The 16,263-nt window shown below is 45.7% G+C and overlaps 1 protein-coding gene across 1 annotated transcript in view; it reads right to left on the reverse strand.

Moving 5' to 3' along the window:
• Positions 1-14,225, reverse strand: part of SYN2 (synapsin II) — a gene marked incomplete at both ends in the record, with an annotated part of 152,254 nt that extends 138,029 nt beyond the window's left edge. Inside the window, one exon of the mRNA XM_082288687.1 lies at positions 13,852-14,225. Coding sequence (XP_082144813.1) covers positions 13,852-14,225 — 374 coding nt within the window. The remainder of the gene's footprint in view (positions 1-13,851) is intronic.
• Between the last annotated feature and the right edge of the window lie 2,038 nt (positions 14,226-16,263).

The raw sequence follows: 16,263 nt of genomic DNA on the forward strand, positions 1-16,263 counted from the left end.
TCTGAAAAGCAGCAAAGAAACAGTGATAAATAATAATTCAGTGCAGAAAACCAGGTCTTTTTGTTTATTTTGAATTCCACTGCTTTGTACAACATCACTGTGTTCCGCAAATACTTAATCTACCAACAATAAGCTACAAAAGTCAATCTTGGTGCACCCTGGAGGAATGACTGGATGTGGCACTCAGAGCTCTGGGCTGGGGACAAGGTGGGGATTTGGCACGGCTTGGATGAGGATTTAAGTCCATTTGTTTCATTGGATGGAATTTCTCACTCACATGATAATTCTTTACTGCTAATTTTTTTTAAAAAATTAAAATTTAGAGAGTTCCCCACATCTTATCACCAAGAGCATTCCTGACTTGTAAGAAAACTAAAACCCCAAAATGCAAATATGGGTTTGTGTGCAATCCCTGTACTGATCACAAATAAGTTGTGGTGTTTTTCAGCAATTTTCTGGATCAATACCTGACCGAGAACCAAATTATCTCCTGTCCCAATTCTGCCCGTCCTTGCAGAACTGGAGCCTTAACTCAAAGCTGTCCAACTCTCAATTTCATCCTCCTCCTGATTTATTTTGCAATTTGTAACACTGTGCCCCATGATTCAAGCAAACCCCAGCAACAAATCACAGGCTCAGGAAAGCCCTGCTCTTCTTGACAAGGTGAATGAGATTTTCCCTTCTTTCCCCAGTCTGCCATGAGGAATTGTTTCTCCAATAATTCCTGGCCTTAACTGCAAAATGTAAGCAGTTGCTTATGAGTGTTGCTACTTCTTCCACATGATTCTGTCTTGGATCACAATCCCGAGTCAGACGAAAAATTTGAGATTATTAATGGATGTTCCTTCTCCAGGGGCACCCTGCAACACACTCAAAAAATTCAGGACTTGCTCAATCTGTCTTCTCAAAAGCTCAACTGCTGCAATGCTAAAAATGTGTCCAACAAAAGGGCAGGAAAAATTGGAAAAAGTTGATGCACATTTCAAACACTTCCCTATGAAAATGCGGTTTCGATATTCCTCCAGTGTACTTGTAACTCATCAAAAAGCAGTCTGGAATGTTGGATATTACAGTAATTTATTTCTGAATTGTGCTATCGAGTGGTGGGGACCAAATTGTTGCCAGAGCATGCTTTGCTACTGAAACTACAAGATGATGTCAGTTCAGGTGAACCAACATCTAAATTTAACTACTATACACATCTTGTCTTAGTTTGATTCTTTTTAAACACCAAGGTCATCACAGGGAATCTGGCTAGTCACCTGGGCTTTGAGGAAGGAGTAGATGTTGGGATAAAGAGGAACATGAGTGAGTGGTAATAATAGATTCTTACAAATAAATATTCTAATGAATTAGGAGCACTGGTATTTTATCTTCGATAAATCCTGTTAAAGAGGAACAGCAAGAGGAAAAGTTAATTTCACACAGACAGCAAGAGCACAAGGAAAGAACTTTGAATTATGACAATCTAAATGCATTTGATCCTGTAATTTAAATGTATGGCAAAGCAATAATCTGTTCAGGTACTGAGTGTAATTCAACATATTAGTGATGAATTGAGTGTATCAATAACCAGTCATGAGAATTTTCAAATCCATTATTACAGCTTGAGCAAGGAAAATTTCTTCCAGCCCATGTGCCCTTTACAAGCTGAATATTTCTAATCAGTGAGAGCTGAATGTCCAAAGGAATAAACACAGGAATGGGAGAGGGGAAGGGATGACGAGAGGAAAGCAAAAACAAAACTTCCAGAAATGTGGATTAGGGAAAACTTGGCTCTGCTACAAACTCCCATATCCAAGAGAACGGAGGGAGCGAGGTGAGCAGAGGAGCAGCCAATCTCCAGCACCCAATTTCCAGTGCCTTGTGCCTTTTTGGTGGAACAATCATTTGCATTTAATCATGCTGCTCATAACAGGCTCTTGGAAGGCTACAGAAACAGGAGAATAATCCCCATTATCCCAACACAAAGAAATTCCAGCAAGGTGATCTCCCAACGGCTGAGCCACAAGAGAATTGCAAGTCCCAATCATTTGATTTGGTTTTTTTTCCCCAAAGAGACGCTACTGCTATAAATGGAAGTGAACATTTCTGCAAGTGAAAAAAAGCATAAGATAAACCCATATTTGTCCCACCCAAGTACTGGAGAGGGGATTTTTTAACAATGCCTGCATTAACTACAAAGATACTTTATGCAGAAATCAGGCAGGTACCTCAGAGAAAATGTGTTTGAATAATGGCAAGTATTTTACTTTTGGGAAACCTCTTGAACTGCACAATAAGAATTATGTCACTCTTCATTCTGTGAGGAATTCTTGATGTAAAAGTCTAAATTCTCCACTATCTTCCAACTTTTCCTTGAGAGGACTCCAGGAAAACAGAAGGTGAACAGGAAGAGAATTTCCCAGCTGACAATTCCCGGTGGATTGTGGCTCTCCCACCCTCTGGGGATGTTTTGAAGGGTACCAGACCCACCAGGTGGTTGTTAATGGCTCGTGGGAAGGGGAACTGGAAAATGTCACAATGATCATGGAATGCAGCTCTCCTGGTCCCAGAGCTGTGCTGGAGCTGCACTCCACTGAATATTATCATTTGCTTGGAAGAGCCTCCCAATTTCTGCTTTTGTGGAGGTATTTACATCAGTTTACAGCTTAAGCCAGAAATTTATGAGCAGAGTATCACCATTTTTGTCATATTCATTTAATGTCATAACTTTTGCCTATTTGAAATGAAGGGTGACAGATTAAAGTCAGGAATTAACTTCTCAGAAAAATCAACTAATCCCCAGGAAGCAGCTTGAAACAGCTCTTGTAAAAAGGAACAGCAAGTAAAAATGTCATGACTAACCACAGTGCATTATTTCCCCAACACATCATTGCTCTCCCATGAAGATACTCCACAGCTCATGTGGAAACAATACAAGAGTAAATAAACACAGGATTTGTGAACAGAACATGCCTAAGCACTATTCTACCTCTTTCACTGCCACTTCCAGCCCTCCACAGTAATTTCACCCTAAATGTTCCATTTTGGTTTCAAAATAAAGGGCCAGATTAGAAGCTGTTCATAAAAAAAGACAGTGGCATGAAAACCACAGATAAGTGGATTTTTGTCTCTCATCCTTTCCGAGTGGTTTCGGTGATGCTTGATTCAAGCAAAAGCAGGTTCTAAAATATTCTTTCTAAATAAAAATTGCAACTTTTACACAGTTCTTGAAGTCTGCTCTATTTTTTTTAGCACGGTTAAGTGACTGCACGCTGGCCCCAGAACATGCAGCAGCATTAGTGGGGACAGCTAACAAACAGAATCGGAAAAGGCACTAACTGGGCATCAGTTTAATTCGAGTTTGCACAGGAAAAACCTTATTCCATTCGAATACAATGAAAGAATCTACACAGTCAGGTCCTGTGCACTGAAATCTAAACAGAAGTATTTTTTGAGAGGGTGTTAAAGATGATTGAATATTTATAATTTTAACCATCTCATCGGAGCTGGTTCTAATCAATTTATTTTCCATTTACAGACTTTCGGAACTGCTACTGGTCCCACAGTCCCAGGTTTTTACCCCGAGTTTTCAGGCAATGTTTCAGACAAAACTGAAGAATTTCTCCTCACTATGCAGAATAATTTTATGCCCTGGACAGCTCTTTCAGGAAAATGCTCCTGGTTTACTGCAGACAGACAGAGATGTGTACACACCTTCACACATGTGCAGCTTAAGCTGCTTCTTGCCCCAAATGAAATTAGTTGTGTGTGTTGACAGGATCAGCTGCACACCACTCCAGCCCTGGTGCAGCAGAGATGGGCACTTTGATGCTTTACAACAAGCTGCTTTTGCTGATTAACATCATTAACTCTGATTTACGTGTTACACATAATCCTGCTTTGCAACATGAAAGTTACTTGCTGAAGTCCTCGAAGTGCAAATATTCTGTTCTCACCTTGAGGAGTCCAGAGTCTAGGTCTAAAGAATTTCAGTCATCTATCAAAAAAAAAACCCTACTCTAAAATACTAACTAAAGAAATATAAAAGTGACTTTTGGAGCTATTGTTCATCCCTCAAAAATAAATGTTTTCTTGATACCAATTAGGTTTGCTTCCTTTCAAACACTCAGTTGAAAATTCACAAACTGAACCAAGCCTTGAAATGAAGTAATGTGCCTCAAACCTTACAGTAGTGTCTGGTAAAGAGTTACATGTACCAAGTCTTCATCCCATCTTGGCAGGCAGACAGACAGACAGAGCAGTTTGCCATGAGCTTTTCAAAAAGCTGAAACCAATACTGGGATTCTGTGCCACAGAAAGCATCACAAATGCACTGTTCTAGATCACCCAGATAAGAAGGGATGAACAAACATTCAGGGGAAAGCCTCCATCAGCCCAGTAAGGAGCCCAGAAAATCAGAAAATGGAGATTTATTTCTACTGTTGCAACGTAAAGCCACCCAGAGCCTGGATTTCAGGATAACAGCACCTGTATGTTTATTCTACAGTGAAAGCCTTCCAGAGAGCTGTTCCTGACACACATGGACATTATCACTGAGGGATTTGGACAATAACAATCACACTCTGCCACCCTGCTTCACTGTGCAGTTGTATTTTACTCCAAAGGCCACTCAGGAGCTGATTTGTCATCAATACACAGCCCAGCAGCCAAGGATCTGGGGAGCTGAAAAGGATATTTATAATGGGCCACGATATTCCGAAAAAAACCCAAACAAAAAACAAACCAACAAAGAAAACCACCAAGCAATTACCCCAAAGCTTCATTAGCTGCCTGACTTCTTGGAAAAGCTTTCTAGCAAATAAAAGAAGAAAACAACTGCAAGCCTTAAGAGAAAAGCCCTGCTGTGAGACCCTCCCCAGCCTGGCAAGGGCAGAGCTGCAGTCTGCTGCCACCCACACCTTCCACGAGCAAAGACCAACCCAGCAGAAGTGATTTTAGTAGAAATAATGTAAACCTTCATGCACACTAATTATGCTTTATATGAGTGTCTCTCTTGACTCCTCTCATGTGTTGCTATTGCCAAGGAAGTTAATCTTCCCCTCATGTATGTTGGATTGCTGCTGGTTCATGCCAGACATTTCTTCCTTAGCAAGAAAATTCATCAGCACAAAAATCCTAGAACATGGGTCCAATGAAAAGAATTTAGGCAGAGAACAGCCTGACACAAACCTTGAGCCTCTAAATCCCTTGCACTGCAACCCACACAATAGATCCTCATGAGACCTGTCTTCAAAACAGCAGCTGACTTTTCACTGGCACCGTGGAAGAGCCTCCTTTTATTCCAGAGCAACCCAACAGCAAGAAAACAACAGCCATGAACTATTTTCTATCTGGACAACGTGCACTGGTGAAAATTCCTACAAATTCTTCTCCAAAAACCCCTTCTGCATACAGATGTACACGACTACATACACACAAACACATTTTAAAAGGCCTGTCACAAACACTCTTGTCATTTATTAATATATATTGTATGGAACAGCCACACAAGACTCAGGAAAATTCATTTTGGTTATCTGTTCAAAGACAAAGGCTTCATAAATAATTTTTCCTAATTAAAAGTATCCCTAGGATTTTTATCTACCTTGAACAGTAGATGGCTGAGACAAGAACTCTTAAGTAAAACAAGTTCTGCAGTCACAGCACGCTATGAAACCATATTGCCACTCAGTGGAATTGGATGTATTTATCATGTTTTATCATTAAACCTTTTTATCACACTTCCAGGATCACAAATCTCACATGGTGGTTTTCTAATATTAATTTAGAAACCTTATCATCTTTTAAAAGTTCCTCAATGTTGAAGCGTGTGTATACATAGAGAGCCTTCATTGGAAATGATTTTCAGTGCAGAAGAAACCACTGAAGCAAACTAAGAGGTAGTGAAATAATGCTGAATCTTCCCCTCTGGAAACATCCTGGTTTCCCTGAACAAATGGGAGGCTTAAGAGACTGTGACTGATCTCATATTGGAGTTTAATCCCCTAAATCTGGGCTGTTTCAGTGGAATTATAATCAGTTTTATTAGTAAGAAATCAGAAGGAATAAAGAAGAAACGAGGTCAGACAGAACAAACCTGAGGTCAGGCACGGAGCTGTGTACACACAGACCTGGAGCAATCCATGAATTAAATGAATCCCACCCGCATCTGAATTCCAAAAGGAGTGAGCAGGGGTGCCCTGGAAGCCCTGCCAGCAGGTGATGGGCAGCCAGGATCCCACAGGAGCCCACACATCCCTCAGCATTCCCTGGCACAGCTGGAGCTGAGGCTTGGTGCTTCCAGAGCCCTGCACTGCCCGAGACACCTGGGGTATGCAGGGAAAGCAGGACCAGCCTCCTGGGATTCAGCGTCCAGTGTCCTCTGGATTAAACACTTCTATCACTTCAGCTCGTGAAGTACAAAGAAGGATTTGACCTCAGCCACCAGCTGTTTGTTAGGAATCTGTTCTTTCTCATTTGTGTGCCAGCCAGGGAGGGACACACCTGTGAGGATGGGGAAATGGATAAAGTCTTTGCACTTTTTGCCCAAGCCTGGAGCAGCCTGCAGCTCGTGTTGGCTCGAATACCTGTCCCTGCCAGCCTGGAGCACTGAGCTCTCTCTGAGAGGGCCAGTTCGACTGGGCACAGATAAAGCTGTTTAATTAAAAGCAGCAGTGCAACCAAGCAAGCAGCTCTCATTCCAGACCCAGGTCTGAGGCTGCCCTCCCACCCACGGTGTCTGTGAAGTTTTATCACCTCCCTGCACATTTTTGTCACTCCACAAGGCAAGCTGCCTCGTCTTTGGAAGCAATGTCATTACTGCAGGTAACATTCTGCTTCATCCTTTATGGCTTCGCTTTTTGTCATCTACAACATCGCTTTCTTTGCCAATTTACTCTTTTCCATTCTTGACAATTTTTCCACCTGCCTGTAATTACCCTTTGCTGTTGTGTTCAGCCAGCCAGATCCAAATTCCTTCTGTGGAGGTTCTGTATCCAAACCTGACTGCCTGCACGTGTTATTCCCTTCCTCAAACACAAGTTGAAACTCAGACATATTTTCACTGAAGCCTTATCACATCTTTAAATGCAGATTGCAGTGTACCTTATCTATAAATGTATAACCTCCCCCCAACATCAGTCTATTTCAGTGGTATTAAAAGAGATTTCTGTAGTTTAGACCGTTCCTAATGGGATACAATTATGTGATATTGGATATGATATTTCCGTGGGTCACTCACACGGTGCTATTAGGAACTGGATACTAAAACTGCATAAAATGAAGTCACTACTTTTGGAACATCCTGTGGGAATATTTAGCATCAATCTTTTGAGCAAACATGCTTCCAGCAACCATGGCTTTTCCAGTGTCCTGCAGTGTTTACAGAATGGCAAACCCCATCCATTTCAAACAGGAAGTCCTCCACACACACTTTTGCAAGATGAACAATAAGACATCCATTATTATAGTTTTTAATACCCTTTTGTTCCATGCCTTTCCTATTTCAACAGGTTACAATTTGCTACTGGCAAGCCATTATCAAATCCTGAATAGGTTGTAAGGAGAATTTCTTATTTTACTTGGTTCCATGGTCTACCAAGCAATTTGTTATTCTTTTTCTCTCACTTCAGTCTTGTTACTTAGAAATGTACCTCCCTAAAATTCATTATTTCCTTGCCAATTTTTCTATTTCCTTTCTCTGAAGGCAAACTTTAGAAGAAAACATTGGCAAACTTTTTCTCTAATATTACCCATTCAACTCAACGTGTTACTGCAGCTTTCATTAGGCTTCAGAGACTCTTCTATTGTCTCTTCAAGAAAACCACTTGGATCCTGAGCACAGGGATCAGGGATGGGATAGGGGTGACACCAGAGAGAATCTGTCCAAATTTGTGGTCATTTACACTCAGCTGCCTAAAACATCATCAGAGCCTGCAAGAGCTTGTTTAGCTAGAGCAGCACACAGAGCATGGAGGAGAAAGCGTTTTCCACTGAGATCTGGTTTTCATTCTACATCTTGTCACAAAGGTAATCTCTCTCACATACTGTGCTTTGCTATTTATACCAACACAGCCAAGTATTGCACACGACAGAACTCCAGATAAACAGAAAAAACCAGCAATTTTCTCTCTTAGATCATCTTAAAATACCAGCACACACTTTGTCTGGGGCAGCACCAGCTGGCTGTTGGGAGAGCAGACACAGAACACAACGTGTGTGAGGCTGCTGTACACTACAAATTCAGATTTAACACAGCTTCAGTTAGCTCAGCTGCGTGCCCTGCTTCTCCAGCCCTTGCCCCGTGTGGGCTTGATATTAAAAAATGGACAAAGAAGCAGTGTCAAGGCCCCATGAGCTGTACCTCACCCCTCAGAACACCTCCTGCAGTGGCTGAGGAGACAGAGGTCAGGATGAACTCTGCAGAAACCCTCGTGGTTTCCTGCGTGTGCCCTCCCAGCCTGCAGAGCTGTGCTGTTTGTGCCTGCATCCCTCCTTTCATTGTGCTGTTGTTTGGATTGCAGAGGCAGAGAGCCCTTAGTGCAGAGCTGGCAGTGAAGGGCGTGCTGGGAAGCAGGGCTGATCTAATTACCTGGCTGGAAGAAGCTCTCTGAGCACACACTGGCCTCATGCAAAAGCTGCTTGCCAGCTCCCTTTTGGAGGGCTGGGAACCCAGTCCAAAGGCCACAACTAGAGTTAGACTGAAATATCTCACAAAGATCGTTTTGAAATGGGACACTTTCATACGAAGCAAAAATTAGAGAGAAAGTAAAACTTTTGTCACTCTTGCTCCGTTTCAGAGGTTTTAAGGAACCTATTTCCTCCTTGAAATATGACAGTGTTATACCAAAGGCAAGGTTATTTTCCTTAATATCAAGAGTTTCTTGTTGCAAAGGGCATTTTAAATTAATAAAGGTGATTTAGTACATGTGTTTTCCTCCCATATAAGATATACATATTGATAAGATTATTTTTTCCTTACACTCCACATTTGGTCAAAGTCTTGAGAGCTGAGACCCTTTAAAAACCAGCTCCTCCCTCCTCTACAACACTGCTGGATTTGCCTCCAAACACATCCCACCTTCAGTCCCAGTGCCAGGGAAGCCCTTCCATCCCCTCCCTCTGTCAATCTCCAGCTCCACATTCGTCACACCCTGGGTTTCCCTCCCCAGTTCCCACCTGGCTCTTGACTTTATGCTGGTAGCAGTGAGCTGTGCTGTGCCAGGAGGCTGCAAGGACATTTTCCTCCTCCAGAGTCATCCCAAAGGACAGGAGAGTGCTCTGGCAGAGAAGTTGCCCTCATTTATGCGTTATTAAAATCAAGTGACGCCTTCTAAATTTGGAAAACTTGCTCACTGAAGGCTTACAGTGAATGAAATGAAAGCTGCAGCTACTAAATCAATGTTACAACTAAAAACATGAGTATTCTAGGCCAACAGAAGTTAGGAGCTGCTAATTAGTTATGCACAATTGAACCATCCCTAATGAACAGAAAAACTGCAGGGAAATTTTCACTGTAGCGTGTTCATGCAAGTTTGGTAGTTACAAAAACCAACAGCACACACAGTTTTAATTGAAACTGGTTTCCACATTCTAGTGAATGAAAAAAATACCTAAAAAACAAAAAACAAACCCTAAGAAACTCATGCTGCTCACTTTATGAAATTTTTATGTCGTAAATGAGTGCTTTTCTGCACTGCAACAACAGTGTTCAGATTAAGAATATTTCTGATGAGCAATGTTGGCCCATAAATGACTCAGTAATTTTAAACCAGAAAGTTTGCTCTTCATTCAGCATTTGTCCCAGCCATTTGGGGTTTATCTTTGGAGCCTGTCACAAGCTGAGTAACTACTCAGGCAGTAAACATGAAGTGAAATGCATAATTGTCTGGGGGGAAAAAAAAAGGTACTGATACTTATAACCAGATTTGTGCTTAAAAAAACACAAGAACAAGATTTCCCAGCTTTGTTTTTTTATAGTTTCATTGCTGCTGCCAACAAGTCTGATATTCAAGCTTTAAAGGACAAGACACACAAAGTGATGATTAGTTTTCGATATTGAAACAGCTTTCTGAGTCTCATACATAAGCTTTTAATAAAGATAATAATCTTTACACAGAGTCTTGGCCCCTTGCCACCAATGTATGGCCTCTTACCAATTGCTTGTTCAGCACTGAATATTCAGGACTTTTTGTGTACAGAACAAAAGGGTTATTTCCTGAGGAAATCAAACACATTTTAAAACAAACTTATCTAGCTGAAAATTTTGGACACTTAATGCAGAATTAAAAGAGAAGTTGAAGCAAGCTGTTGAGTTTTAATTTAGCTCTGTCAGCAGTTGCTTGGATGACCTTGAACAAATTATTTCACCTCTTAGTTTGCTCTATTTGTAAAATATCAACAACGATCCTCAAAGCTGTAAAACAACCATTGAAATCTCCCATCCAATCACCATTAAACCTAACAAGTGGTTCTTGAAGCTCTCCCCTCCCCAGCAGATCCATGGAGCATCTGTGCATCAGACACGTTCCCACTGCATCTTAAAACCCATCCACCAGATGTGTGAACCCATCAGAGGGTTCTGGAGATCAAGATATGGAAAATGTCTGCTCAATATGCAGCTGCAGATGAAAAGGACATCATATTCAAGTGCATAAAGAACAGGCCTGGAAATGAAATCAGCTTTTCCAACGCCTTCACTAATTTATATAAATTAGTAGCACTGGACCATGGAAGGGTTTGCATTGCAGGTCACCTCTTCCTCATGGGGCTGCTCTGGAATGACAGGGAGTTTCTACAATAGGTGGTGGAAATGGTTGCTGGCTATTTGCTTCCACCTGTGGACCAGAGGGTCATTCATTGCACAGAGTGGCCAAGAGAAATTCTTCCATGAGAGCCAGGACCAGCAAAGACCACTTGCCATGGATTTATTGACTACAGCCTTTAGCCTATTTTGGATTTGTCCCTTCACTTGCCACCAAGGTTGGTGGAAAGTCTTTGATTCTGCTTCTTTTGCAGTGCTGCCTTTAGGAGAAACACAACCACTAAATGTTGTTGCAAGTTTCCAAAGAACCTCTGGAAATTTCTTTACAGCTCTAACACACCTTGGATTGAGAAAGGAGGGTGGTTTGGCACAACAACTGCATTTGCTCTTGCCTTAAGAAGTCAGGAAAATGGTAAAAAACATACAAATTAGTATAGAAAGGCAATGCTCCCATTTTTTTATCCTGTCCCATGCCAGAAAAGTGAAGTAATTGAAATGGACAATTTCAAAACTTGCAATAGGACAAACCTCTTAGGGCAAGAAATCGAGGAAGGATGTCATTGAGATCAAGATTACAAAATGCAAGCAACAGCCGGGATTTGGTTCCAGGTAGAATGTCCCAGGTGATTCCATGAGCAACAGCAACAATGTTGGGTTACCAAATCTTAGGCTTGAAGTATGAGTCAACCTCTCACAGAAATAAAATCCACTGGAAACAAGATGTCCCTTTACACCAGGGGTAAGAGGGAACATGCTTTGCTGACAGAAGAAGGTGTTTATGCTTCCTCTGGCCCCTGCTGAAGAGAGGATACTGAACCAGCAGGATTTCAGTGTGATCCAGACAGAAATCCTTTGATTTCTACTGAAGCTGCAACCCACAAGCAATACACACGTTCTCAATTTAAAACAAACACAGTGCAGCTCAAAGCATGACAAAAACAAACCCCAAGCATCTGCTCCTCCTCTCAGGATCAGCGCCCATCAGCTGCGAGGGTTTCTGGGGAGGCTCTCAGGGGTGATTCTGTTCCTCCCGTTATTGACAGGGTTTGCTCGCAGCATCACATGAGAGAGCTCTGCAAACCTCCCCTTGCAGCACAGGCCAGGGCAGCTGGGGGTGCCCAGCACGCCACTGGCACTCACCTGCTGCCCATCCCAACCTTTCTTTTCCTTTCCCAAATGATAACCCACATTCCGTTTTAGCCCATATAGATCAGTGCGTGCCCACACGGACATCCGTACTTCCCAAGGTATGGAACAAACTCTTCTGCATGCACTACCAGAATTCACACGGATCTGGAGTTGTATGGGACCCACGAGGGTCAGACGGGGCGTTTCTCAGGATATATTTTAAAATCTTCAGTCACAGAATGAGTGATTTCTGGGAAAGAGCCGGCGCAACAACAAACTGCTTTTTCTAGAACTACTATGTATCCATGTCACATACTATGAGGAGGGGCGAAAAAAAGGCAAAAGCAAGCAGGCATGAGTAACCTTGTGTAGATTTGTGAGGCTCCTACCTGGAGTGCTCTTGGGGGAACTCCCCACGGAGGTCTTTAAAAGCTTTGCCCATATCAACAGATTGTGTTAATTTGGAGTGCATTTATCAAGTATGCAAAACCACGTATGTAAAACCACGTTCAAAATACTCAGAGTGGCTTCAGTGAGCACAGAAAAATCTCCCAGAAACAAACGTTATGAACATCTACAGTTATTGAATGTATCAGGCAGAGAGCTGTGAGCTACAGAGTATTAAACAAATAGATGTTTCTGCAAGGCAGGGAGCAGTGTCCATGGATGCATCTCCATGACGTAGGTACAGAGGCTGCCTGAGTCTGGCAGATACAACCACCTTGTTTTTTCCAAAAAGAAAAAAAAAAGAAAAGAAAAAAAAAAAAGGAAGAAAAAAAAAAAAAAAAAGAAAACCATCCCCTCCCCACACCACCAGCCACAAAACCATCCCCAGAAGAAAAAGCCCTGGAAAATATAACAGGTAATGTTATCTTAACATAAATAACATATCTGCTATAGTTAAAGGCTTACATTTTCGTTTCAAGTATTTTATTAAAGTACCATTTGAAAACAAATTGGATCAGATCACAGCACTGCACGAGTCCATCCAGACAGTAAGGCTATAAATTTGAGAGGCTGAGAATAAAAGCCTAAACCCACAATCCATTACTGGATGATATCAGTGCTACAAAAACAGACTTGTTTTACTCTGTATTATTTTAAGGCGCTGCTAAGACCTCCTGCACTGTAATTAGCAACAGCGAATGAGACGATTCTCAGCTTGATGTGCAAACACACAAGTTAGCGAGGGATTGATAGGAATATGTCCTCCCTCTAGAGCACAGCATCCACCAGAGCCGGCCGTGATAAACAGGTCTGGAACAGCCATAGCCTCTCCTGCTCGTACCACCGGGCACAGGCAAAGCCGCGCCGCTGGCCACGTCCCACGCCTGGTAAATCCCGCATTTTTAATGATATCATTAAAAGCTAAACACGCTGCCCAAATAAAACCTGCCGAGTTAATGAAGCCCATGGCAGCAGAATTCCCGGAGCTAGGGCAGAGCGAGGGCTGGTGCCCGGCACCCTGAAGGACCTTCACCCGAACGGCGCATTGGAGACGCTGCCACAGGAGCAGCGGGAGCTGCGTGAAAACAAACCGGCTCGTAAACACGAATTAACCCACGGAACGCTGCAACCACACGCAGTTCCGCACAGAAATCCGTGCCCAGGACACCTAGATCCAACTTGCCCCTACACACGGTTCTTTATTTTGTCAGAGAACACAGGATATGCTTGGTCAGGGCGGTAAACATGTTTTATTTAGTGTTGTGATGGAAAACAGATTTCACGGCTAGTCAGGCGCTCCGGGGCTCGCTGGGTTTTTTCGCTCCATCTTCCAGTCCGTGAGGCTGCGCTCCAGCCCCTCAGCGGGGCCGGGTGTGGGGGCTCTGCCCGGCCCCAGGCGCGCCCCCCGCCCCAGGTGAGCCCGCACCTGCCGGGGAGGGACCGCGGGAGGATGGGGGGGAAGGACGAGGGGCAAGGAGGAGGATGATGATGATGATGAGGGCGCGGAGGAGCATGCGGGGGGCACCTACCAGTCCGTGTGCGGCTCGTCGATGACCAGGAGCAGCTTGAACTTTCTGCCGACAGCCGCGGAGACGGCGGCGGACGCGTCCACCAGCCCTGCCGAGGCCGCCGTCTGCTTCACGGCGTTGGAGAGCGAGCTGAAGAAGCTGCTGCCCGTCGACTGCTGCGGCGGCGGCGGCTGCTGCTGCTGAGGGGGCGCGGGCTGCGGCGGCTGCCGGCGCTCCGCGGCCGGCGAGCCCGAGGCGGGGGCCGAGGAGCCCGCGGAAGGCGGCGGCGGCGGAGGCTGCTGCGGCTCCGGCCGCTGCAGATCGGTCATGTAGCCATTGGGCAGGTTGGCGATGAAGCTGCTGTCCGAGAGCCTGCGCCGCAGAAAGTTCATCATCTGGCCGGGCGGGCGCGGCGGGGCTGCGGCGGGGCCGGGAGCGGGATGTGCGATCCGCCGGCGGCAGCGCTCCGCGCTCTCTGCGGCCGCGCCGCCGCTGCGCCGCTCCTGCCACCGCCCGCCCGCAGGGGGCGGCCGAGGGGCGGGCGGGGCGCGGGGACGCGGATGGGGACGGGAATGGGGATGGGAATGGGAATGGGGATGGGAATGGGGACGCGGATGGGGACGGGAATGGGGACGGGAATGGGGACGGGGATGGGGATGGGAATGGGGACGGGGATGGGGATGGGGATGGGGATGGGGATGGGAATGGGAATGGGGATGGGAATGGGGACGGGGATGGGGATGGGGATGGGGATGGGGATGGGGATGGGGATGGGGATGGGAATGGGAATGGGGATGGGAATGGGGACGGGGATGGGGATGGGGATGGGGATCGGAATCGGGATGGGGATGGGGATGGGGATGGGGACGGGGATGGGGACGGGAATGGGGATAGGGATGGGGACGGGGATGTGGACACGGATAGGGATAGGGATGGGGATGGGGACAGGGATGGGGACAGGGATGGAGAGGGGAATGGGGATGGGGACACAGATAGGGACGGGGATGGGGACGGGGACACGGATGGGGACGGGGATGGGGACAGGGATGGGGATGGGGACACGGGGACACGGATGGGGATGGGGACGGGGATGGGGACGAGGATGAGGACGGGGATGGGGACATGGATAGGGACGGGGACACGGACGGGCACACAGATGGGGAAGGGGACACGGATGAGGACATGGATGGGGACGGGGATGGGCACACGAATGGGGACACGGATGGGGACATGGATGGGCACACGGATGAGGACACGGATGAGGACACGGATGGGGACACGGATGGGGACAGGCCGCAGCCAGCGCTAGGATGGAGCGGCGTGTCCAGCCGGCACAACGAGGGCCGCAAATTCTCGCCCTGACAGCAGCCCCGCCGTGTTCAGCGCTGCGGTGGATGCGGATGGAGAGGGGAGTAGTGCTGGGGACAGCTCCGCGCTGGCTCAGGTCACCGCGCCTGGAGCGCATCCCCGGGACAGCTCCGGGCCGAGCATCCCCGGGACAGCTCCAGGCCGAGCATCCCCGGAACAGCTCCAGGCCGAGCATCCCCGGGACAGCTCCAGGCCGAGCATCCCCGGGACAGCTCCGGGCCGAGCATCCCCGGAACAGCTCCGGCCCGAGCATCCCCGCGGCCCTCGGGACTGCAGCGTGCGAGGGAGAGGCAGCAGCACCGGCCCGAAGCGCTGGCTGGGGGCAGGAACAGGCACTGCCACCCTTGCATCCCCCGAAATATTAATGAATCCTCTGTTGTTACAGACCTCCCCCACTGGTTATGTCAGAAAGCAGTTTGGTGAAGGGGCAGTGCTGTGTATCTTCAAGCAATGCTATGTTGTCATGAGAATTATGGGTGCTTTTTTGACTAGGCTTTCTTTAAGAGTAATTTGAATTCTCTTTCCCCTGAGTTTTGGGATAATTACTCTGTGTAACATAAAACACATAGCTCAGGCCTAATCCTTTTATCCAAGATACACACAGTCACAATTCATTTTGCTTCTGATCTTTACAGGCCACATTGAGAGTAACAGGTGCTCTAATAATAAACACAGTAAATTCATGCAACAACTTCTTTTCAAGTTAGAGTTTCAATGAAATCCCTGGTACCAGCACTTCCACATTTTGAAGTTTACACGTTGGAAGGTAGAACTGTGCAGGATTCTGCAAGGAAGGGCTGAATTTGGAATCATTCATGTGCTGTAGAATGACAAAACCAGATAAAACACCAGGGCTGGCAGGCAAAGGTTGTATTTTAAACATCATGGGCACACTGGGGGAAAATGCTGCCTCTGCCAAGCCATGGTGTGGGCTCCATGTGGGTGCAGCTTGTGGCATACAGGGCACAGACAATGTAAACAATAGGAACCACCCTGAGCTACAGCTGCAGTTAGAGTGCTCCTCTCACCTCAGCACTCTGTGGCCCGTGCTGCCAGAGAAGTTGT

This window comes from Coloeus monedula, assembly GCF_965178545.1.
Source record: "Coloeus monedula genome assembly, chromosome: 11".
Taxonomy (NCBI): Eukaryota; Metazoa; Chordata; class Aves; order Passeriformes; family Corvidae; genus Coloeus; species Coloeus monedula.